The 25,717-nt window shown below is 35.1% G+C and overlaps 1 protein-coding gene across 1 annotated transcript in view; it reads left to right on the forward strand.

The window, feature by feature from the left end:
• Positions 1-25,717, forward strand: part of NELL2 (neural EGFL like 2) — a 371,569-nt gene that overhangs the window by 55,614 nt on the left and 290,238 nt on the right. The window contains exon 4 of the mRNA XM_017529745.2: positions 5,836-5,986. Coding sequence (XP_017385234.1) covers positions 5,836-5,986 — 151 coding nt within the window. The remainder of the gene's footprint in view (positions 1-5,835; positions 5,987-25,717) is intronic.

Genomic DNA, 25,717 nt, shown 5'->3' on the forward strand with positions numbered 1-25,717 from the left:
AATTAAAAAGCTTCCACGCAGCATGGGCATATTGATACGTTTTTCTGTAGAGCTTACTAGTAGCATTTCAAGACCTGTTTCTCATCCTGTTTTTTCTCTGAGAGCCAAATTAAATGATCTTTGTTCCTGCTTCAGAATAAATTTCAGTTTACATTGATTTTGTCCATAAGACAATGATATTTCATAGTTTTCTAGAAACAGAGAGTAGTAGGCAGGATTGTATGCTAAGAATAATTTGATCGCCAAAACTTTCATATCAGTTTTCAAACTTAGAAACTGATATTTTGTGGCTGAGTTTGGGATACTTAGAATGAACGTAAGCTCAGAAAATCACAAGGGTATAATGGTTGTTTTTGGTTTTCATGGGTTCTATAGCCTCATTGCTTATAAGAGTAATAACTACTATAATCCTCATAGTAAATCCATGGTCTTTACTACATGCTACGAACAGCTAATAATCTACATGGCTGGAATTGGAACCTTATTCTTCTGGCTTCAGAGTTTGTTCCTATAACCACTGTACTTTATTTTTCCATATTTGATTCCTAATAGGAGGCCTTGTTGAAAGATTGTTTAATGCGTATGTAAATTAAAATTTTTTGCTGGATGCGGTGCCTAATGCTTGTAATCCCAACAATTTGGGAAGCCAAGGTGGCAGATCACTTGAGGCCAGGAGTTCAAGACCAGCCTGGCCAACATGGTGAGACCACCTTCTTGACTAAAAAATACAATAAAACCCCAAAATAAAAAACAGCTGGGGGTGGTGGCACACACCTGTAGTTCTAGCTACTCGGGCTACTTGGGCGGCTGAGGCAGGAAAGTCAGTTGAACCTGGGAGGCAGAGGTGGCAGTGAGCTGAGCTTGTATCACTGTTCTCCAGCCTGGGTGACAGAGCAAGACTTTTTCTCAAAAAAAATAAAAAGGCAGGAAGAAAGAAGGTAAATTAATCCTGAAAGCTTTAATGATAACAGAAATAAAGTAAAATTAAATTCTTGGATGATGGTTTCTTTGACTTGATTTAATGGTCAGTGCCAGAATTGGGTCATATCATAATAATCATAGGAACTCAGAAGTCTCTCTGAACATTATGTAATCCTTGAGATGAAAATATAAGCCAGGAATGCCAATTTTACAAATTCGGAAACAAATGCAAATGAGTAAAGTGACCTTTCTTAAAATCACTACTAAGCTAGTTACTTAAGGAACTAAAAATGTTATCTTATATAATTACATTTTTCTGAATTATTTTCTGTGTTGGTGCCCTCTTATTTGCATTTGTTTGTGACTGGCAATTAGACATGGATAAAGGATGCCATGTTCAGGAGCGGTACAATTTGGTGGAAAGAATACTGGCCCAGAAATTGTCATTCCCATTATACCTCTAACTGCTGGTGTTTTGGGGTGAACATGGAATTGTTCCACGGCTTTTTTTACTCATTTTAAAAAAGGAAGTAGTAATTGTAGCTGCTGTCAAGTCTCCAGGGCTTTGTGAGAACAAAATGGAATGTGAGTTCAAAAGGGAAAAATATATGATTATACAATTTTGCAGGATAAATGTTTTATGGTATCACATGTACAGCGTTATAGAATGTGTGTGTGTGTGTGTGTGTGTGTGTGTGTGTGTGTGTGTGTGTGTACACATGTATTTATAAAGCTTATATATGCTTCCTCTGCTGTGCTACCAACTTAATGTTTCTGTGGTCCATCCTTTGATCTCTCATCCCTGTGATTCCTGTGATTTACTCAGTCATGCCTATGACTTTAGGTAACACAGTCTGGTGACTTCTAAATCTATATTGCCAACTTTAAACTCTATCATATCAAATTCTGAAGTGCTAGCCTTGTACTGGACATGCCCATATGTATGTTCCACAGCATTTTAAAATCACTATTTCTGAAACTGAAATCCCATTTGGATACCATCAGGCTTCTACTGTATTTCCTTTCCTTAGGTCTCTGCAGCTGGAAATATTGGAGTCAATTGGATCCCTTTTTCCTCCTTTATTTTACCTTTTGCATGTGATTTATTAGTGACCAAGTTCTTTAGATTCTACTTTCTACATATATCCTGAATTTTACCGCTCCTGTTTATTCTGATGTCACTTACAGAGTTTAGGTCCTAATCAAGTCTTTCCTGGCCTTGGACTTAATAAATTCTTGAAAACATGTTTTTAAGGAGAACAATAAATATTTCAGGGTGAGGTAAGGGTTGGAAGCAGAAGGTATTCTGTTGACAGGGAACTTAAAATTATGATACAATTATGACATACTTCCTCTAGGCACTTTCTCTGTCACATTCAAGAAACTTAAAAATCTTCATCTGTGTCCTGGGTTCCTGGACTGGGGCACCAGGTAAGGAGACCATCCTGAGGCTATGATAAATCAAGCTGGGCTTTCTCTCTCCCATGGGCATTCCACACTGCCCCTCACTCTGTTACAGGTGGGAGGCTCATGCAAGCCCATTTTTAAACATTTGTGCAATAGCTTGGTTAATCAGGATGAAAAAACAATATATTATTGTTCTTATCCCTATAGCGAAGCAGAATAGGGCTTCTGTTGGCTTTGTTCATGCTGGAAGGTCCCTCCTTCCTGCAAGCCACTCTAGCTCCATAGAGGTAGCAAAATAGGAAGACAAACTGGGAAGAGAGGTTGAATAGAGTAAGTGGTCCTGTCCTGAATTGTGACCCTGCATGAGTGAATGAGCTTCAAGTCTAAGTTGGATAGAGGCCTCATAGCACCCCACCTACCACCTGGTGGGGTGGAGGATGGTTCTATTATGCAGGTCTCCTTAAGCACTCATTTAAGCACCCCAGTACAAATTAGCCATCTACCTCAGAGTTCCCTTGGCCCTTCCATCATTGACATCCCTGACAAGAAGTGCAAACAACAATAGCTCAGTATTACTAGTCTAGTCAAAGCCAAAGAAAAACAATTTGAATTGGGAAAGGTAGTTTAGTGATGTCAAAATATGACATTTAACATAGTTAATGATTACCAAGTTGCTAGACTTCTCCAGCGGTCTCTGTTTCTAGTTGTTTTCTTTCTTGAAGCAACCTTCCACATGGCCACTAGAGAATTTTTTTCAAAATGCAGAGTGATCAATTTTTTAATGGTGTCCTTTCACCTACAGCTTCCTTCATCATATTTTCAACCATACTGACTTATGTTTTTACTAACATTCAAATGTGATCTCTTCTTTTAGATTCTTCATTCTTTTACCGTAAGGCCAATCTTTACAGGTCGTTTCATCTGAAAAAAGAACAAAATTTAAAAACAAACGAACAAAATGTAGCCTCTCAGCTCTGTTCACAAATCTAGCTTCAAAGGCAATAGTGAATAAGATAGATATTTAATAAAGTTCTTCTATGCATAGCAAACAACAAAACAGCCTAAAATTCTTTGAAATCCTTGAGTGTCTTTTCTCTAAAGTTCCATCTTGTAAGGCAGCTACCACACATTTCCAAATTCCTTTTCTCTTGCTGTAAGAGCTCTATCTCTTTGGGCCACATCCTTGAACCTCTCAGTGGATCTGATCATCATTTGTGTATTCACTGTAATCCTTTCTCCATTTCTCTCATTTGCATCCCCATGTATCTTCCTGCTCGGCAAGACAAAGGATGCTGCTGAAGTTCTACCTGCCTGAAAAGAATAGAAGCATAATAAATATTTATAATTTAATTTCAGTTTGCTTTTATCTATTAAAATGAAGCAATGAAGTTTGTGAATGATTCACTTCTGTATAAATTAGAATGAATTAAAAGTTAACACTATATGAAATCATTCTCAATTATATTTTGCATGCTCTCTTTAGGAAACAAAAAATTTTGAAGCTAAGAGGAATGTTATGGAATCTCTTCTACAGTCTGTCTTATCCCTAATAGAGCCTAGAGAGAAAATATTGCATTGATTATGGCAAAAGTTTCAGATTACTGTTATTCTTTTGAGTTGTGAATGTTGAATGGGCATGTTGAAGTTTCTTTTTCGCAACAGGAAAGTTTCTTTTCTCTAAATCTTTGAACAACTGTCCCAAGTCTGACTTTATTATCTTGGATTAGGTACCCATTCCTGAACCAATGACTGTACACAAGGTTAGGTGATGACCTGATTGGTCAGGTTTGTGTCACATGACCCATTGTAGCAGAGAGGAAGTCAAGGGTTAAGAGTGAGGAGGTATCATTTCTCAGTGGTAAATAGGAAGTTTTTGTTTGTTTTGTTTTGTTAAGACAGTAAATTGATAATGGTGATGGAAACAGCAGGTGTCCCTTTAAGTTGGCCTGTGAGGTCCTGCCTTATCCAGTCCACTCACCCCATCCAGCAATGCCTGCTGTTCACCCGTTGCACTGTGTCATGTCCTTTCATATCTTTGCTTTTTAACAAGATTTTTCCTATGTCTGGAATGCTTTTCCCTCTTCTCCACCTGATCAACTCCTGATCAAATAGCATCTACTTTCTGAGCCTTCCCTTCAGATTCTGTTGGCTACTTTCCAATCTGACACATTAAAACTTTGTACCTACCTCTCTCAGAGCATTTCTTTCATTGTATCACATTAGTTGTCCCTTCTATTATATGAGTGTCTCAAAGTCTGTGTATTCTCCATGTCTGTGTATTCTCAGTAATGGACTTAGACCAGGTGATTACACATTAGTATTATGTAAAATTGTGGGGCCTAGAAAGGCAGAAAATTTTGGTTTAATTTTATAATCCCTCTTTCATCAAGGTTGTGATTCTCAACTAAGTTTCTACAGCATTGCTTCCCTGGGAATGTTTGGAAGTGTGTGGGAGTACTTTGGGTTGTTGCAATGACTATTTGGTGCTACTGACATTTGTTGGGCAGGGACCCATATTTACATAATTACAGTGCATGGGACAATCTTGCACAAAGAAGAATTGTCCTCTCTAAATGCTAGTTCTTTCATTGAAAACTACTTATCTAGACTGAAGCATAGGAAAGAGGAGAACAATTTGACCATAATACAAACTGCATCTCTACCTCTCATCAATCTTATTTGCATACACTATGAATAGGAGAGCCTTATGCTCAGTTAGCAGTTGCTTGAATCATAGGTTTTTACTAAGTCCATTTCTATTCTTACCTACTTCCCTATATAATTTGGGTCCTGAGGTTGGAGTACAAGGCTAACCCATGAGGAAGTTCAGAATAAAAGTTTCTCCTCTGTTAAGTAAACTTCCCTTGGCGAGGCTTTCTCTAAGCCTGGAGAAGAAATGGGAATTAGGTTCTATGTATCCTTTTTTTTATACGTATGGTGAGATAATTTGATCTTAATGCCTTTTCCACTGCACAGAAGGCTGAGAGTGACTAATTTCGATGATCTTTTAAAAATCTATTTATAGCAAACCTTCTGGCTGAAGAAACCAGTGTGGAGGGTGGCACATAGATTTACATCCAGTTTTCTGTCATGAGGTGTTGGAAATGCTAAATGATTCTAGTGTGGTCGTTTAGGTCCTATTCTAGGAATCACATCTTTTTGTTCATTGTTGACACTGATGTTGCTGTGGTATCTAGGATATAGGAAGTGTGTAAAGAGAAAACTTGGGATTGTACTTCCTCAAATAAGATTCTTTGCTTCAAAGGTGACATTTTTGAACAAAGATTCATGAAACACAAATTCAGTAATTCATGTGTGATTTTACTGTCATGTGTTACTATATATAGCATAAAGTCTTGTTGAAGAAGAATTTACCAAGAGAGTCTGAGACTCAGTATTTATCAGCTATTACTGATAATAAAGTTTTTTGAAAGATGTTGAATGTAAAAGATATTTCATAAAATCAAATTCTAGTCTATTCTTAGTACATGTTTGTTTCTTTTTTAGATACTCCCAGAAGCATAAAAGCTTCCACTACTACAGCTGAACAGTTTCTTCAGAAGCTAAGAAATAAACATGAATTTACTATTTTGGTGACCCTAAAACAGACCCACTTAAATTCAGGAGTTATTCTCTCAATTCACCACTTGGATCACAGGTAAATATGGCTGCTAGAGTTTCTTGTGTTTTCATTATATCTGGTTAAATAAACATATGACAGAGAAGTAAACAAAAGCTTTCTTCTTTTATATATATCTTTATGATATATAAAAGATTGGTTTAAGACAGAATGGTTTTGTTATATTATACAAAAATCACAAACACAGGTAATTGAAAGTAATTGCCTAAAAGCAGAATGAGCTGCTCCTTTTCAGGTTGGTAAGAAGTTGCTATTCCTAAAAGAAATTTTTTAATTACTGAATTCCTCAAAAAGTATCTTTCTCAATGATAAAGCCAAACATACTTCTTAATTTGTGAATAGTTATCCACAAAAATATAATATTCTATTTGTTTGTAAAATTACCTGGCTTTAGAGTTTAGTAGTTGCATATGTGTATTTTTTTTTAATGGAGATGAAGTGTCACTTTGTAGCCCAGCCTGGAGTGCAGTAATCTCAACTCACTGCAACCTCTGCCTCTTGGGCTCAAGCAATTCTCCTACCTCAGCCTCTTGAGTAGCTGGGACTATAGACACACGCTGCCATGCTCGGTTAATTTTTTGCATTTTAGTAGAGACAAGGGTTTCACCATGTTGCCCAGGCTGGCCTCTAACTTTTAAGCTCAGGCAATTCACCCACCTCCCAAAGTGCTAGGATTACAGGTGTGAGCCCCTGCACCTGGCCAGTAGTCGTATAATTTTGATTTAAATTATTGCCAGATAACTTCCTTTTTGTACCTCATAGTTTGCAGCAGTTACAGCTGTATGCTTGGACGTGCATTGTATAAAAATGCTTTCTGCTATCTTCCAGCTTTTCTGATATATGAGTGCATGATTAGGAGCTCTCGATGGGGGGAAGAGAGCAAGAAGAAGAAAGTCATTCATAATACTTGACATATACATAAATTGCTACTAAATAATACCAAAGAGTTAAAGATTATTCCTTCTGGAAGGAATAGCCACAGTTCTGGCAATGAAAGTCCACCACTTACTATTTGTGGACATTGGGGAAATCACATAACATCTGTGTTTCAATTTCCTCATCTGTAAACTGAGGATATTAGTACCTGCTTCCTAAGTTTTGAAGATTAAAGAGTTTATACATATAAAGTGCTTTACATCTATAAAAGCTTTAATGATCCTGCCCAAGAGTGGGTATAAATCTCTTTATTTGGTTTCTCTTATCACAGATGAGACAGTCTGGGACTTTGCACATCTTTACTAAATACTAAAGAGCAAAGATAAGCAAATATTTGTGGAGAACAAAATATAGCAAGGCTGACATAGTGAGGAAGGTTCCTAGGGACATACTATCTGGTTTGTTCTTGGGGCTTGGAGGCCTCATTTTATTACATCGTTAGCTCCAAAGGATAATTTCCCAGGCCCTTCACTTGGGTTTCTTTCCTCCAAGGTTCTGGCCTGTTTTTGAGGGGAGGGTGCCATTCTAACATTCGCCTGGTAACTGGCTTACAACCTTCAGGGAGGAGCAAGAAAGGGAGCAATCCCATGTTTAAGGCTTGATTGGGGCTAGTCCCTTTGGTCTGGTTCTGGTTGCAGGGACAGGCCTTGTCTTCATGTGGTGGAGATCCAGTGAGCTCCTTGCTTACAGGAGAGTGTCTCTGCCTGTGTCCATTGAGCTTTCAGGCAACAGGAGTCACATGTAATAAAAGAAGATTGTTTCTTTGTAGAACAACCTGTTGTATTTCTGATTATCTCTACATGCTAGGAAAATTTCCCCTTAACTTTGCACATCAGATTTTTCTTCCCTGTGACTTTCTCCCATTCCCCTGTTTGTAGAGACATAGAACTTGCCCAGCCTTCTTCCAGATGACATCCCATATGTAGATGATGGCCACTGCTACCTCCTTTCCTACTGCTCCTGTCTCTGGGCTAACTGGTGCTGGTGGCTCCATCTGCTCTTTCAGAGGCTGGTTGGACAACATTTCAATAGGTCTATTTTCTTCAAGTGTATGAGTCCTAGATGGGTAATGTTTGTATTGGTTCCTAGGGTCGAACACCTTAACCGTACACACTCTGAGAAGCACAGACCTTTTGCAATCTGCAAACTTTTTCCATGTAATACTTCTTTAAAAAGTTTGATGTTTTTAAGCACCTTAAACATTATAAAGTTATGGGCAACTGAAATATCTGACCTTTGTCAGGTGGCTTGCTGTCAAGCAAATCCTTTCTTACTCTTCCTGTGAGGTAGATTTGTTAAAGTTATGGACAGGACTTTATATGGATTTATTTCAATTGAAAATAATTTTTATTTTTCCAGATTATTAAAGAATATGTTTTCCTATTTTCAGATTATTATAGAAATATGTTTTCCAGATTATTATAGAAAATTGACAGTTGGAAACAAATAGGAAAATTAATACAAATCATATTACCAAAAGACTAATGTCGACATTCTGTCATATTTTAATCCAGTCCTTTTGTCTGTGTGTGTAGATATGCCATATTTTGTTTAATCAACCCCTTACATTTGGGTATTTAACTCATTTACTTTTTAAACTTTAATAAGTAACAATACAATGAATATTTCTTATAAATAAGTATTTATACTCAGCTGTTAAGTTTTCTAGTTACACTTTTAAAATTAATATTATTTCTGTCATTTCTTATTTTACTTGTTCATTCTATGTTTGTATCATCTATCAGTTATGACATTTATCCAGATATGTTATTAGAATTATCTAGATATGGGCCGGGCACGGTGGCTCAAGCCTGTAATCCCAGCACTGTGGGAGGCCGAGGCGGGTGGATCACGAGGTCAAGAGATCGAGACCATCCTGGTCAACATGGTGAAACCCCATCTCTACTAAAAATACAAAAAATTAGCTGGGCATGGTGGCGTGTGCCTGTAATCCCAGCGACTCAGGAGGCTGAGGTGGGAGAATTGCCTGAACCCAGGAGGCGGAGGTTGCGGTGAGCCGAGATCGCGCCATTGCACTCCAGCCTGGGAAACAAACAAGACTTCGTCTCAAAAAAAAAAAGAATTATCTAGATATGTTATTATTTAACAAGTATATTTGAGATATAGTATATCTTTCCATAATGTGGAAAATAATTTAGATTTGTGAGGCACTCTCATTTGCTGAGTAAGCCAACAGTTATTACGGGCTTACCATGTGCCAGGCACTGTGCTCCATGCATTACACATGATTAGTTCATTTGTCATCAGTATTCAGGAGTCATTAAGTGCATAGACCTGGAGATGGACAGCATGCATTCCAGTCATAGCTCTGTCACTCGTTGGTTTTGGGACCTTGTAAAAAGGCTTTATTATTCTGTAACTTAAGGGTCCCCCTCTGTAAATCCATGTAGAGTGCTTGAAAATACTGGCTAAAAAGTTCACAGACCTCCCATAATCATACAAGATCAACACTCTTATTTTTGTTTTACAGATAAGAATAAGAAGCCTTTGAGATAAGTTGTTAAAGGTTTCATGGGAATAAATGGAAGTAGGCTTTCACACTCAGTGTGATTATAGAGCCTACCTGCTGAACCTCTGTGCTATCTCGTCTCTCCAGGTCTATGAGAGATCATTAAACTAGGTTCTTTACTGACTTTTTTTTCTTTTTTATAGCGTCATTTAGCTAGTTAGTGACAGAGCCAGAACCAAAACCCTCTTCTTATTATTGAGTCCTTTTACTAATGCACTGTTATATTGCCTTCCGTCATCTCTACACAACTTCTGTTATGGCTTGTAAAGGATTTTCCTGTTCTTGTTGCTGAAGCTATGTTTCTTTAGTTATCTTGCTTTTCCCCACTCATCTCTTTAGTTTCATCATTGCCTGAACACTTATTTCATTATTTTCTGCTTTCTTTCACAAAAATTTTTAAGGTGGCTTATAGAGATATCTATCGGACAAGAAAGATAAAATGAAACATATACAAATCAGAGCAAACAAAAAGATAGAAACCTAGTTAAATAATCAGGATAATTTAACCGTTCTTGGCACTGAAACCAGAGACATATTTCTCCTATGGCCTTTTGTGGCCAAAGGTAGTAAGTGTTCTAAGAGAACAAGTTCAGGGAACTTTTTGTTAGCTGGTCACTTCAGAAAAAGTAGATCTACAGTGATGCTGATAACATGCATCTAGATATGAAGGTCTTTGAAGCAGCACTGCCCCCTTTGGAGACACTTTCTTGGTAATATGCAAGATAGTCATATACAACGGAGTTTTCCTGCTCAATATGCCAGTGGAGCTTTCTATATGAAGGCCTGGTAAGTAGACTGTGTCCTTCAGGTCACATTACATATATATTGCTTTTCTCAATGTAGCTCAGTCGCTTCCAACTGGCAGTGATTAGGTATAGGACCGGCTCTTCGTTGGGTGCTTTCTAGTTCACCATAGTAAGAACTTTTCTGAATGCCCTGCTAAAGGATGCTCATTTTTCTAGTTTTTTTGGGGGGAAGATGGATGGCAGTCGCATTATGATCCTTCCTCTGAGCACATGTTCTTGCCTGCCTGAGAGAAAGCATAAGAGCAAGAGCTTGAGCAACAGCAAGAGCTTGAGATATTCCTCTATGAATTTAGACTCTGCCAGTTAGACCACGAAGTCTGCTAGACAAAAAATATGAAATGAACATTAGTATTATTATTAGAGGTGATGTGAGACTGGCTCTCTTTTCTTATGTCGGTTCCTGACTCCAGTCTTATCTCCATTTGGGCTGTTTGCAGTGAACACCTATCTATGGGGCAGCCTGCTCTGAAGCCTAATTAAAGAGGGAGAAGGTAGGAAGTGATGGAGACTGTGGGAATGGTAGCTCCAGCACTGGTGGTGATGGAGTAAAGTGATATCTTTCAGTTGGAGTATAAATACTAGCCAGGTACAATGACCAGTCTGCTTAGAATCTGTTTGTCACCCTTTTTCTTGTTCTCTGTTTGTTCAAATCCTGCTTGTAGTTCAGAACTCCACTCGTGTCTCCAGGAAGCTTTCACTCATCATTATGTTCTTCCTGTATCAGTTTCCAATGCATTTAAAAAATTGTGCCAGTTTTTAAAATTTTACTTTAAGTTGTGGGATACAAGTGCAGAACATGAGTATGTATACATGTGCCATGGTGGTTTGCTGCACCTATCAACCTGTCATCTAGGTTTTAAGCCCTGCATGCATTAGGTGTTTGTCCTAATGCTCTCGCTCCCCTTACCCCCCTACCCCCTGACCAACCCCAGTGTGTGATGGTCTCCTCCCTGTGAACATGTGTTCTCATTGTTCAATTCCCACTTTTGAGTGAGAGCATGTGGTGTTTGGTTTTCTGTCCTGTGGTAGTTTGCTGAGAATGATGGCTTCCAGCTTCATCCATGTCCCTGCAAAGGACATGAACTCATTCTTTTTTTGGATGCATGTCTTTCAGTATTATTTAAATATTTTATGTATATACATGTGTGTTATTTGCATGAGACATTAAAATATCATTTACTGCTTTTGATTACAGTTGTAACAAATAATTTAACTTTTAAAAGTCGAATTTGTAGCTTTTTTTTTTTTAAATTGGCAATGCATACCAAGGTTCAAAATGTAAAAGCCACAACAGGATATGGAGGAAAAAAATCTACTTCCATTCCTGTCCCCTGCCACCAGTTTCTATCCCTGAGGATAACCCCTATTATCATTAAGGCATTTTGAAAACAAAAAAAGTAAAAAAAAGGAAAATGAAGCTCATCCAGTCAGTAGGCTTGACTGGATCTAAGGGTTGAAATCTTGTGAACTGGTTGACATTCGTAGCTTGAAATAGGCCATGGTATGAATAATTATTCTATGGAAATCAGCAGATGCTACAAAACAAGACTTTTAAAAATATACTTTTTCAATGAACCTAGAACCTTTATTTTTTTCATACTTCTTAAATACTCTCTTTCTGACACAAATGGGCAAATAAAGCAATAGCTTAGAATTATATCTCTAGAGAACATAGAGCCAATTGTTAAACATTTACCACTGCCTGTAATTCTGACATTTAGCGATAACCTCATTAATGCTCTGGGATGCAGCTCTCTCATCCTTTTCTCAGGTGAATTTGTGTGTTTGTGTAAAATATTTACATAGTTGACAACAATTTTTGATTAGATGTTAAGGTTTTCTCCTGTCAAGGATGGTGCATTAAACTTGCAAACTCCATTGCGTCTGTCATGCTGTCATACATACACAGTTAGATGCTAAATAAATATTTGGTAGATGAAGAAATGAGTAAAAGATGAAGAAAAAGATTATTATGAGTACATCAGGAATCATAAATGGCATCACGAAATTTTCATCACGCTAGGGTGGTAGGATTTGAAGAATGTTCAAACTGCTATATTGATGCAGGGTGCCTAATCCATCCTGAAATGTCATTAACTTTAGCGTGAGGAATATACTAACTGGCAGCCCCTGCCTTGAAACAGCTGTAAGTTAGATTCTTAGAGAACAGCCACTGTTATAAGCTATATGGCAACATCTCAGCCACAGTGTTAATGCTGGATGTCTAATCACACAATTTTGTTGGTTTGGACATATGGACTAATGGGCATGCTATGGATTCCAGGGTATCTGTAGTGAACTAAAAGCAAGATGAAACTAGGAAGGGCAGATGATCACACTGCCACATAATTAAGAAGGCTTCAGTCAAACCTTGGCACTGAAACAGCTTCAAACCAAATGACATAATTATGAACCTCCCGGGAACCTCATCAGCAGTGCCCTGGTATGCTATGAGCAAAGTCTCATTTGGCCCCCCAACCTGAGATGCTGGTTTCAAATGGTGTTCCTTATGTAGAGGCTGATGTTAAAAACTAAACCACAAACTTTATGTGAACACAGTGTAAAAAGATTTTTGGCTTTTCAGTCGTTTCAGTATGTTCACCATCAGCAGCATTACCTAAAAACAACAGACAATAATATATGTCACTTGTTGGAAAGAATTAAGACACTCAGGGTGATCCAAAGAATTCTCTCATTATTATAGTTTTCTGACTATTGTGTTTTGAAAGGGGAATAATAGAGAATAGAGAAATATTTTTAAGGTATTCATTCACTTATTCATTTGTACAGGAAACATAGAAGAGAAATATGAAAAATATGAAGGCTTGTTGAAAAGCAAAAGTATATTTATTAGTAAAAATAAAAGGAATTTCTTGAAAATTCCAAAGAAACTATGTTTCCTTCTTCCATGTTTACACAACTACAGTTTCTTCAGGATAAATAAAAACCTTTTGCTATACCTTAGTGTGATTTGGTATAGTTGCCTAGACTCTGTTCTGTAATTTATAATATTTCTTCTTTATTTAAAATAATCTTGAACTTTAGATATATAAATTGGTTCTGAGGGATTTATTGGGAATTTTGCTGATATCCAAGCATTATTTATGTTTCTGACTTTGAATGCTTTGCAAATAGTGTACATGGAAATAATTTGTGATAATAGCTTTGCAAATAAATACAAAAGTGTCCTATAGTTTGTCATCATCTTCTATATTAATAAACTTCAGGTGAAATAAATGAGATTTTTTTACCCTCTTAATATTAATTATACATTCTGGGTGAGTAAAAATGTATTTATGTATGAGGTTGATAAAATGTGTCTTCATGTTTGTGAGTGCTTGTCATGTATTAAGCCATTTCTCTTTTTGACATTAGTAAGTAAAAATTAAACTTGCTGGCAATATTTTCTTGGCTTAATAGCTCTGAACTAAAAAATGACTTTGTTATGGATGAAATCAATAGACTGACACAGATGCTACTAAACTCTTTACTTTCTGCTTGCAATTTATTTAATAAATAACTTTAAAGATAATGTTTATAAATTAAAACATCAAACTCCAATTTCTATGTAATTTAAAAACTTTACTTAGATTTTATTTTCTTGTGTTTCTATATCATTGTTTATCTCTAACAAAATTGCATCTCTGATGTGTATTTTATAGGAAAGTTGCAATATATATTCTAATGTGGCAAAACATACATATATCACTACCAAGTATGCATGGTCAAGTGCTCATCAAATAAAGTAAATTAAAGTAAGCAAATGAAATTTCTCATCATAATTCTTATATAGGTGATGTGGTGGACAGAAATACACATTTTAACATACAGAGATTATCTCATAGAGCACAAATCCCCCATTTCACACCAAGAAGCAAGCCATTTTTTTCCCCTTCCTGTCAGCAGTCCACTATTTCTGCAGGGTCAAAGAATGAATCAGTTGACTGCTGCTGCATCAGCCCATAGACTAACCAACCCATATCCACTTTCATCACACATTTTGGGTATTTTCCTCCTAGATGGGGAAGCAGAGGACCAAGGATATTTCCAAGCAACCATCCTATTCTGAGCATATCCAGTTATCAGGCCCTAAACATATAAGGCAATCATTGCAAGACCCTTCTGGGTCATCCATCTCGCAGCTCTTTCACATCTACTCTCTTCAATCCCTATGGACAGAGTACTGGTATTTTGGTTGTTGTGTAAGCAACTGTCATTATGGAACAAACATACTGTGTTTTGAGAACAACCTTGGTGTTCCTTCTTGTGGTTTTTCATACTTCCCGTTTCTGTGTTGCCATATCATTTCCTTTTACATGGTAGGAGAGATGAATTGTTCATTAGAAATAATTGGCTCATGTAACTTTTAATGATCAGTCTGCTACTTTTTTAAGGTTATTTTTTTCTTTCCTGCACTAAAAAAAATTTCTAATGATTAAAAAATTTTCCAACTACTTTTTATTCACTAAGGAATAAAAACTTTGAGATTATAATTTTAGTTTTTTTTTTGTTTTGGCTTTGCTAAGGGCTTGTGACTTTATTATTTCCCCTTTGGCCATTTTTGAAAATGTTGATGTCTAAATTTTAGGAATCTATAGCTCTTCCTAATCTTCTTTAAGATATAAGCTTATCATATCTCAATGATTTACTATCTAATATCATATTTTATAGAGATGTTTTCAATGGACAGAGATTTTTTTTGAGCCATTGGTTCAGAATTCTGTATGTGTGTGTGTGTGTGTGTGTGTGTGTGTGTGTGTGTGTGTAAAGAGCCAATCCATCAACTATATAAATTCCTATTAAATATAATGTTTTAGACAAAAATATTTTATTATTATTATTTTCTGTAAATGATTAAATGCAATGCCATTAGGGGTTCTGGCTTTGCTGAACATTTGATTTTTTTCTTTAAGAAGATTTTTGCATTCTAAATGTTGCTTCTTTTTGTGTGTTTATTATTCGGTTGTTATTTAAATTAATTTATTCCTTATAGATTTTTTTCTTTGTTTGAAGTGGCTTTTCCTATCCTGAGATTTTAAAAAGCCATGCTTTTAAAAAATACATTTTTTGTGGTTTCCCTGTCTTACACTTGAACCCGTCTAAAATTCATTTCAGTGTACTTAAGAATTGAGGCACTAAACATTTTTTCAAATAGATAATTATTCTAACACCAATTATTCCGATACCTCCCTCATTTGATATATAATCTTATATTTTATATTAAAATCATTTCTGGGCTGTCTCTTGTTTCATTAATCTGTTTATTTTTGTACCAGTAATAGACTTACATATAGGACTTTTTCATGTTGTAGTTATTTAATGTATACATTTAAAAAATGCAAATTCAAAAAATTACTACTCAATTGTAGTATACTATTGTATTAATTGGTGATATTCAAAATGTATAGTAATCAGTATGCCATGGGCACTAAACAATCAAAGCAGGAAAGTGACAAATTAGAATGTACCTTGATTATAATCAACCAGTATGGCTATTTCCATATGCACTGTGTATATGTACTTCTAAATTTTATGATATTTGGTAGATATATAGATATAGATTTAAGTATTATAGATATTAATATGTATGAAATTATACACACCCACCAAATATAGGTGATTTATGAAATATGTATGCATATGTGTAATTTTCTACATACTATGAATATATATGAAATACATATTTCATAACAAATTTTAATATGTTGCAGTCTCATCAGCAGAGGCCTACTTACCTACCTTCTTCCACAATGATTAAAAACTTTGCCCATTCACTAGGTGAGAGTTAATACTTTGTTGGTGAAGCTGAGTACCTTTTCATATGCTTATTGGCCATTCATATTTCTTCTTTTATAAATTGCCTATGTATATACATTGTCAATTTTCCATGTTTTCTTATTGATTTAAATGAGCTCCATTTAATAAGGATATTAATTCTTTATCGTCTGTATATTGAATTTGCCTTTAAGTTTTTATGGTTTCTTTTTAGGTGCGAAATTTTCTTAAATGATGTGCAGTCCAGTCAATAATTTCTGTCTTTAAGGGGTGGGATTATGTTAATGACATAGTGAAGAAAGAATGTTTTTTCCCCGTATAAAAAAAGAGAAGGCTAAATTGAAAATTTGAGAAAAATAGAATCTTGTATGAGAAATTCGTGGCCCATTATATAAAATAAAACAAAATTTAGTACAATTTTGGACAATTATTAGATGCAAGAAAAAAGTCTATTCTTGATGCTATTGAGCATTCTGCTTTGGGTGTTGGAGAGTTTGTGTCACTCTAGTGAGAAAATAATTGTCTCGGCACAATATTTGGCAGTGCAGTTAATACTGCCTATAGGCATAAATGAAAATTCTGTTGATTAGTTTCCTACTGATATTTTAATTGTGGATCTGGAAAGGGTATAATAGTACATCTCTGTTTAAATTTTCATCTTAATCTGCCTTAGTATATTAAATGGATATTCTATTTTAATCCCCTTTAGTCCTGCCTAAGAAAAAAATTGACATTTTGGAGTTAGATGTAGGTATCTAAGGTATCTACTTAGATGTAGATATCCAGTGAAATATCCAACAGATGAAGCTGGTGGCCCCAGTGCGATTTTTTCAACAGCCCACTGTTTTCTCACAGATTTGTAATGCCATCTTAAATCTCCATCAATGCTGAAGTTGGTTTCTGGGCCCTGTTTTCTGTTCTACTATCCTATTTGTTGATTTCTGCAGAGATACCACAATACTCTGATTAATATAGTTGTATAAGATTTCATATTTAAGAGCTCAAGTCTCTTTGTTCTTCCTGTTAAGAAATTTTTGCTGTGTTTGAAACTTCATTCTTGGGAATAACTAGAATCAGTTTCAGTTTTATGAAAAAAATTTCATTGGTATGTATTGAAATTAGATCACATTTATGGGTCAATGTATTAATATTTTTATATTACTCAGTCTTCTAATCCAGTAATATGGTTTATCTCTACATTTTTAATTTCTTCTATTATCATCTTTGAAATTACATAAAGTACATATATATACATATTTTGTTATATTAATTCCTAAGAACCTTATACATTGTACTGCTACTGAGATGGGTTATTTACTTTTCTATAATATTTTCTAATTGTAAAAGACTTTTAGGTTGCTGTATTACTAGAAAAATGGATTTTGGTTTGTATCAAAAGTAGCATTTTCTACAGGATTTAAATTGCTTTCTCTTTTCCCTAGTGGCCGAGTTGGATTCTTAGATGCAACTCAGAGTATAATAACAAGATTTTTGATGTACCATGAAAGTTCATTTAATTCTCTTTCCTTAATCTACCATACGTTCATATGCACTGACATTTTAATATTCTTTTCCACAATGAATGTCGAAGGATTGTTGTAATATATTTTAATTCTTTGACATTACAACACATCTCCTTTTAGTCTTTTCATGCCAATGTGAAACTTCACAAATACTCTTTAAGCCCTTGATCAGTTGCCTAAAATAATTTTACAAAGGGCTCATTTAAAAATTATAATTTTTCCTACAGTTTATTATTCAGGAAAGAGAATTCTACTTTTAACTTATTTCACTATTTCCTTTAGTTATGATTAAGTGTCTACCTTTTTAAAAAGTTCATGTAATGTGAAATCTTATTTTGGTGTCTTAATTGACAGTGGAGTTTATGTTATCTCCATTACCTAAAACATCTTATTTCTCTTGCTGTTGGGTACACTCTATTTCCTCTGATTCTGGAGAGAACTCATATTTTTGTGGTTGAAATTTGATGTGTTTCATAACAGCTGAATACAAGTCATGTTTTGCCTTTCTTTTTAGTAATTTTATTCACTAAGCATTCTGAAAGGTGATTGACATGCTGTCATCTTTCCTTTGTACTTTAACCATTGGTTATTTAGAACTCTAGGTATTGTAAAAATTACACTTGATTGTGGGATGACACATTCTTGAGAATACTGAATGGATAGCAGAATACATGAGTTACTGAATATTTCAGCTTAAACCCATTTAATTCAACCAGTAAAAATAGTCTGAACAGCACCAAAAGTAAAGTAAGATATTATGTGTTTTGAGTAAATTAAAAGAAAAAAATGTGCTTAGCAAATGAATTAGACATTAAACTATGTACTAACACACTTAAACTTTAAACTACACACAAACTACACACATTTTCAAACATTGAGCATTATATTTAAAATATGTTTTGCTAATACAACATCTGAAAACTGGCTATAATTTCTAAAATTTCATAATTTTTGAGTATTAGTGAATTTGAATATTTTGGAAATATATTTGTTAGTAAGTTATTTGTGTCAGAGTTGATGAATAGTTTCTAAGTATCATTTTCAATTAAAGGAGAATCTTGCCATTTTTCTTATTTGTAAGAATGCTTTATATAATAAGGATATCAATTCATGCTCAGTCAGATATATGCAGCATATAAGCATCAGTTTTCCTAATTTAATATTGGCTTTTAATTTTTAAAAATTGAAATATTTGCAAGCCTACAGAAAAGTTACAAGTATATTACAAAGAGCTTCATTGTAACAGATTCCCTAACTCTCTAAATTTCATTTTATACTTCAAGTTCTGGTACAGGTGCAGAACATGCAGATTTGTTACATAAGTATACACGTGCCATGGTGGTTCCTGCACCCACCAACCCATCATCTATATTAGGTATTTCCCCTAATATTATCCCTCCCCAATCACCCCACCCCCTCAACAGGCCCCAGTGTGTGATGTTCCTCTCACTGTGTACTGTGTTCTCATTGTTCAACTTCCACTTACTAGTGAGAACATGTGGTATTTGGCTTTCTGTTCTTGTGTGTGTTTGCCGAGAATGATGGTTTCCAGGTTCAGCCATGTCCCTGCAGAGGACATGAACGCATCCTTTTTTATGGCTGCATAGTATTCCATGGCATATATGTGCCACATTTTATTTATTCAGTCTATCATTGATGGGAATTTAGGTTGGTTCCAAGTCTTTGCTATTGTGAATAGTGCTGCAGTAAACATACATGTGCATGTGTCTTTATAGTAGAATGATTTATAATCCTTTGGGTATATACCCAATAATGGGAATGCTGGGTCAAATGGTATATCTGGTTCTAGATCCTTGAGGAATTTCCACACTGTCTTCCACAATGGTTGAACTAATTTACACTCCCACCAACAGTGTAAAAGTGTTCCTGTTTCTTCACATCCTCTCCAACATCCTCTCCAGCATCTGTTGTTTCCTGACTTTTTAATGATTGCCATTCTAACTGGCATGAGATGGTATCTAGCTCATTTACTTCATCACCCTCCATCTCTTATTCCTCTGAGCCTTTTACTGACAAGCTGCTCCATCACCTTTAAATATTCTAGTGTCTATTTTATGAAAACATTGACACTGTTATATAGCCAACATATAACCTTCCAATTAAGAATCAACATTGCCATTACAGTATCATCTAATCTACAGCCCCCATTAAAATATCACCAGCTATCTAAACTCTTTATTGGCCCAGGATTCTAGCCAAGAACACATGTTGCATTTGATTGTCATTTACCAACATCTCCTTCAATCTGGAGCAGTTCCAGTCTTTTCCTGTCTCTGATATTCTTTATGGTCTTGGAAGTATAGGCCTCTCATTCTGTAGGATCACCCTTAACCTGGGTCTGTTTGATGTTTACTTGTTGCCTAGGCCATGTATCTTGTCAGGAAACCCATAGAAATGATGATGGCTCTTATTAGTATACCACATCTGGAGGCACCCTAGATCAATCTGTCCTACCACTGGTGATGTTAACCTTGCTCACTGGGTCAAGTTGGTGAACTGACAAGTTCTTCATTTTTTTTTCCTTTGGATTCTGATTAGTGTTTTATGGGGGAGAAATTATAATTTTATTCCAATATCCTGGTCATCATCAGACCTTCACCTGCCTGCCTTTACATCCATTGACCATGCCCACCTGTATTAGATACTATTGCTTCTTATTGACATGGATAAAATGATAAAATTGAAAATTGACACTCATTCTCACCCTTATTCATATTCTGGTAGTATCAGCAACTTGAGAATATGTATTTATTTAAAAGTGTATTCCTAAAAAAATGGTAATGCAACTTTTTAATATATTATTTCAAATGCATATCAGCATTTACCATGTAAGGCATATTTAAATTAACTACTATATTTTTTCTTATTAAAAAAGTAATTAGGTGTGCTGAATGCAATGTAGAGAAAATAACATTTTATTTTCATGAAGATGATTTGCCTAGCTTTTCTACCTTTCTCTTGATAGCTTTATATACAGCATTGCACATATTGAACTGAAATATCACACACCTTTATGAAAACATGGTAAGAGTATATATATGATATATTAGAGGTACATTTTGTTAAAAGGCACTTACATTTAGGTGCACTTACATATGACTGTTCTGTTTATGCCTTTTAAATTTTTTTAATTTCATTTAGTTATTGGTAAACAATGAATGAAATGGAGCCTTGTTTTTTCAATATTTATAGTTGGTTAAAAAGTATGTTTTATTCATTTGAAAATAAGCCTCATTTTTTCCACTAGCCAGTAACTGGAATAAATACATGACAGAATCTTTTCAGCCTCCGATTTATCAGAATTCAAGATCTATTGCAGGAGTTTTACTTAATCACATTAGGAAAAATTGTGCTTGTTTTTAAACTCTCCATTTCTAAGTGGATTCAATAATGTAGAGCAATATGAACTGATAAATATGAAAATAGTACAGACAAGCCTTGTGATGTAAAATAAAGATTTGGCAGAAGTACAGGAACTCTAGATATGAAAAGGGAAGGCTTTATACTATCCTGAGGAATGTTGATTCAAGAAAATGACAAAAGTGATGAAATGAGAAGTTCTTTGAGTGCCTGGACCTTATCTCCTTTTTATTCTGTATCTTCTGTGCCTGGTCCAGTGTATCTCATATAGATGCCTACTAAATATTTGCCAAATAAATGACTGAATGAGAAGTACGGAGCATCTATTGATATCAAGTCTTGTTATAGCTAACTGACTTCTTAGGTGCTTTGAAGTGTTTTCCCTTCATTGCAAGGGTTAACACTTTCAGCGGCTACCCTTTGTCAGGCAGTTCCCTAAATTCCTTACATGGATTAATCTCATTAAATCCACATTGCGATCTTGGAGGTAGGTACCATTATTATTCCTATCTTATAGACAAGGAAATGGGACCCTGAGAGATGTAGTCTCATGTCCGATATTAACAATAAGTGGCAGAATCAACATTTGAACCAGGTTGCTTGGTGCCACAGCCCATTGTCCTAAGTATTTTCTTGACAACTTCTCAACTGCTCATTTTAGAGAAGCACTGTAAGCTTTCTACTTCCTTCAAAGCTCAAGAACTCTAATGACAGGATTAACACTATTGTTTTATAGTGCTTCTGAAGATAATAATAATGATAACATATTTTCCTCTATTGGGCTTTTTTATTTATAGTAAACAATTTTAGCCAGAAATTTTCCTCACAATTTATTTCAGCAGCATCACCATGACCTACTGAAAAGTTGAGGCAATGTAAATAAATCATGGTCTGCATGATTGGGGACTATTTTGTCTTTTAATTTTTCAAACTGTCTCTCCACAAAAGGTTAATGGCAAAACTTAAAAGTAAGATTTCTGGCATTTTGGCATTTGTATAATATTTAGAATTTAGGACGAGGTTCGTTCTATTTCCTCTAGCTAGGGATGTTCTGTACCCATTCCAGTTGGGAACTCTTGAAGTAATATGCTCACTACAATCAGAATGTCGCCTCAGTGGGTAGCCTATGAATCCTGTTGTCTTCTTCCTTGGCTCTTATTTATACTGACCAATAGGGGAGACATCATGACCCATGGAACATGTCAGAAAACAGATGCTGCAGTGTTGACAGCTTACTCTCTCTGCCCTGTAACTATTTCCTCTCTTTCAAATACAGTCTGCCTAGAACTTCTAGCTGTCTTTCATGCATCAATGCTTTTCCTTTATTGCTGCCCATAGTTTCAGAATATGTTACCTATAAAGCTGCTGAAAATTCCTACACAGTCCAGGCTTTATTGACCTAAAGCATTTCTATTGATTTTTAGCATCTTAGGACAGCAAATTGTTGACTTAAGAGAAAGGCTGGAAGCCAGATAAAATACTGCATGAACTCATAGGGCATTGAGTGGCTTTGAGAGTCACTTACTCACTCCAGATGAACATAACCCTAAAAGTATCGTTAATCATTTTTAGGTGAAGATGAAGAAGAAAAGTTACCATTTTGGGAATATCATTTTCTTCCTAAAAATTATTTGTTCTTAGAAAGTGTGCAATTGCAGGCATCCCTTAATAAGCTTGGAAAACCACTTCGGTATCTGGAAATTGAAGAAAAGATATTCTCTTGGGAACTCCCTCTGTCTCTCTCTCTATCTTCTCTCTCTCTCTCTCTCTGTATCTTTCTCTCTTTCTTCCATCTCAATTTACAATAGTATTTAATTTATGTATAGATTGGATTTTAAGATATCACCAAGTTTTTCCCTTTAACTTCAGGCAGAGCTGACTTAAACCTCTCTACCAGGTAAAAGTACATCCAGAAAAGACAAATTTTATTTTTTCACAAAATTAAGAGATTGACTTGAGTAAGCAAAATAAAATTAAGTATATGGTAGTGTCTTATATACCAAATGACTAAGTAATTAATGATTCCTCAATAAGCCTGTTATTACTTTGTGGAATTAATATGTCTGTGTATTTCTAGATCTTTTCATATCAGAGTGAATGTATTCTGATGATTTGGGGATTAATATAACTAAATTCAATTTCAATTTTTTTGAACTCTACTTGACCACTAATACCTATGACAGATGCTTTCACAGATCCAGGGATCATTTTACTCCACCTCCTCTCTGTTGATAAGTAGAATAACATTTAAACTTAATGTAGAAAGAAATTCATATTTTATTTGAGCTTTTACATGTAACTATTGTGTAGGACTTTCATCTTTGAATTAAAGCAAGGTGACACCTCAGTTAATAAACTCCATGGAATAAAATGTGTTTCATAACTTAGCTATATTAAATACACTGTTCCCCGTCACACACCTGAAAATCCTTCAAAATAGGACCACTAGTACTTATATATAAATGATCAAACTCTTAATTTTTCTCTCTAATATATTGATCTTAATTATATGGAAAAATTGTGACAATTTTGGACATTACTGTATCCAGCCCCATGACATATTGATCTAACTAAAATTATAATTATTTGGGGAGAAAGAGGAAATGAAAATGGTACACTTGTGGCAGGGATAGATGGAGCAATAAGCTAAATTCTCTTATTCTGTAATAAAGTATCAATAGATAATGCATAAAACTGAAAAAATGACCATAGAAATATAAATGTGTCATTTAAACACTAGGTGTGTAAACTACTAGCAAAATCAGCTAACTGCAAGAGTTCAGTGGTTAACTCTGGGGAACAGGAAATGGGCCGGGGGAGAGGAGTTTACTGGGTTTTTGTAACAGGCCTTGTAGAACGGTGTGCATGTATAATCTTAGTAAATGTGGCCGGGTGCGGTGGCTCATACCTGTAATCCCAGAACTTTCAGAGGCCAAGGTGGGCAGATTGCTTGAGGATGGGAGTTTGAAACCAGTCTGGCCAACAGGGTAAAACCCCATCTCTACTAAAAATACAAAAAAATTAGCTGGGCATGGTGGCCTGTGCCTGTAATCCCAGTTACTCGGGAGGCTGAGGCGGGATAATTGCTTGAACGGCTCCATTAATCTACTTTTTTTTTTTTTTTTTTAAGTCTCAGTCTTTACATATTAATCTTTATGTGGCACAGTGGTCTGTTTACAACTTTTTTTGTTTGCTTTTGTTTTTAATTATACTTTGAGCTCTGGGGTACATGTGCAGAACATGCAGGTTTGTTACATAGTTATATACGTGCCATGGTTGTTTGCTGCATCCATCACCCCATCATCTACATTAGGTATTTCTCCTAATGTTATCCCTCCTCTAACCCTCCAACCCTGACAGGCTGCAGTGTGTGATGTTCTCCCCTCTGTGTCCATGTGTTCTCATTGTTTAACTCCCACTTATGTGTGAGAACATGTGGTGTTTGGTTTTCTGTTCTTGTGTGAGTTTGCTGAGAATAATGGTTTCCAGCTTCATCCACATGCCTGCAAAGGACATGAACTCATCCTTTTTTATGGCTGCATAGTAGTCCATGGTGTTTACTTGCCACATTTTGTTTATCCAGTCTTTCATTGATGGGAACTTGGGTTGTTTCCAAATCTTTGCTATTGTGAATAATGTTGCAATAAACATACGTGTGCATGAGTCTTTATAGTAGAATGATTTATAATCCTTTTAGTATATACTCAGTAATTGGATTGCTGGATCAAATGGTATTTCTAGTTCTAGATCCTTGAGGAATTGCCATACTGTCTTCCACAATGGTTGAAATAATTTACACTCTCACCAGTGGTGTAAAAGTGTTCCTATTTCTCCGCATCCTCTCCAGCATTTGTTGTGTCCTGATTTTTTTAATGATTACCATTCTAACTGGTGTGAGATGGTATCTCATTGTGGTTTTGGTTTGCATTTCTGTAAAGACCAGTGATGAAGAGCATTTTTTCATATGTTTGTTGGTTGAATACATGTCTCCTTTTGATAAGTATCTGTTCATATCCTTTGCCCACTTTTGATGGGGTTGTTTTTAGTCTACTTTTTTATTCATGTGCCAATATTACACAATTTAATTGCTATACCTTTTTAATAATTTTAGATGTGGTAGCATAAGTTCTCCAAGTTTTGTTTGTTTTCAAGATTATCTTAGATATGTGTACTTGTATCTTACTTCACATTTCCTTATAATTTTAGAATCAGCTTACATTGTGTTTGGGATTTCATTAATCTATACATAAATTTGAGGAATTACATACTTTTATTAGAGAACATTGATTTCTCTCAGTATTGTTCCATAGGCATTTTGTGGAGTTTTTCATATTTTCTGTTAAATTAATTCATGGATATTTGATATTTTGATGTTATTTTAATTGGCATCATTTTAAATTTTATTTTTTATTTGTTAGCAATATAGTTGGATTTTGCACATTGATATTTTATCCAGTGAGCCTGTTAAATACATTTGTTAATTCTATGGTTTATTTGTAGATTATTTTGCTTCTTCTGTGCACATAGTCATGTTGTCCACCAATAGAAATAGTGATATTTATTTCAAATTCTTATACCTCATACTAATAGATTTGAAAATATAGATGTAATGAATGATTTTGTATGGAATCACAAATTATAATCCCAACACAAAAACAGCACAGAAAATCTGATTACAAGAAGCCTAGAATAAAAATTTGTCAAAGAATTGAATCTTTTCATCTTTTCATCCTGAAGTCATTAGACCTTAACTTTATTTTTTTTAATGTTGAGTTTTTCAGATCTTCAAAAAACAGAT

The sequence above is a fragment of the Cebus imitator genome, unplaced genomic scaffold (genome assembly GCF_001604975.1).
Source record: "Cebus imitator isolate Cc_AM_T3 unplaced genomic scaffold, Cebus_imitator-1.0 Scaffold2, whole genome shotgun sequence".
In the NCBI taxonomy this organism is placed as follows: domain Eukaryota; kingdom Metazoa; phylum Chordata; class Mammalia; order Primates; family Cebidae; genus Cebus; species Cebus imitator.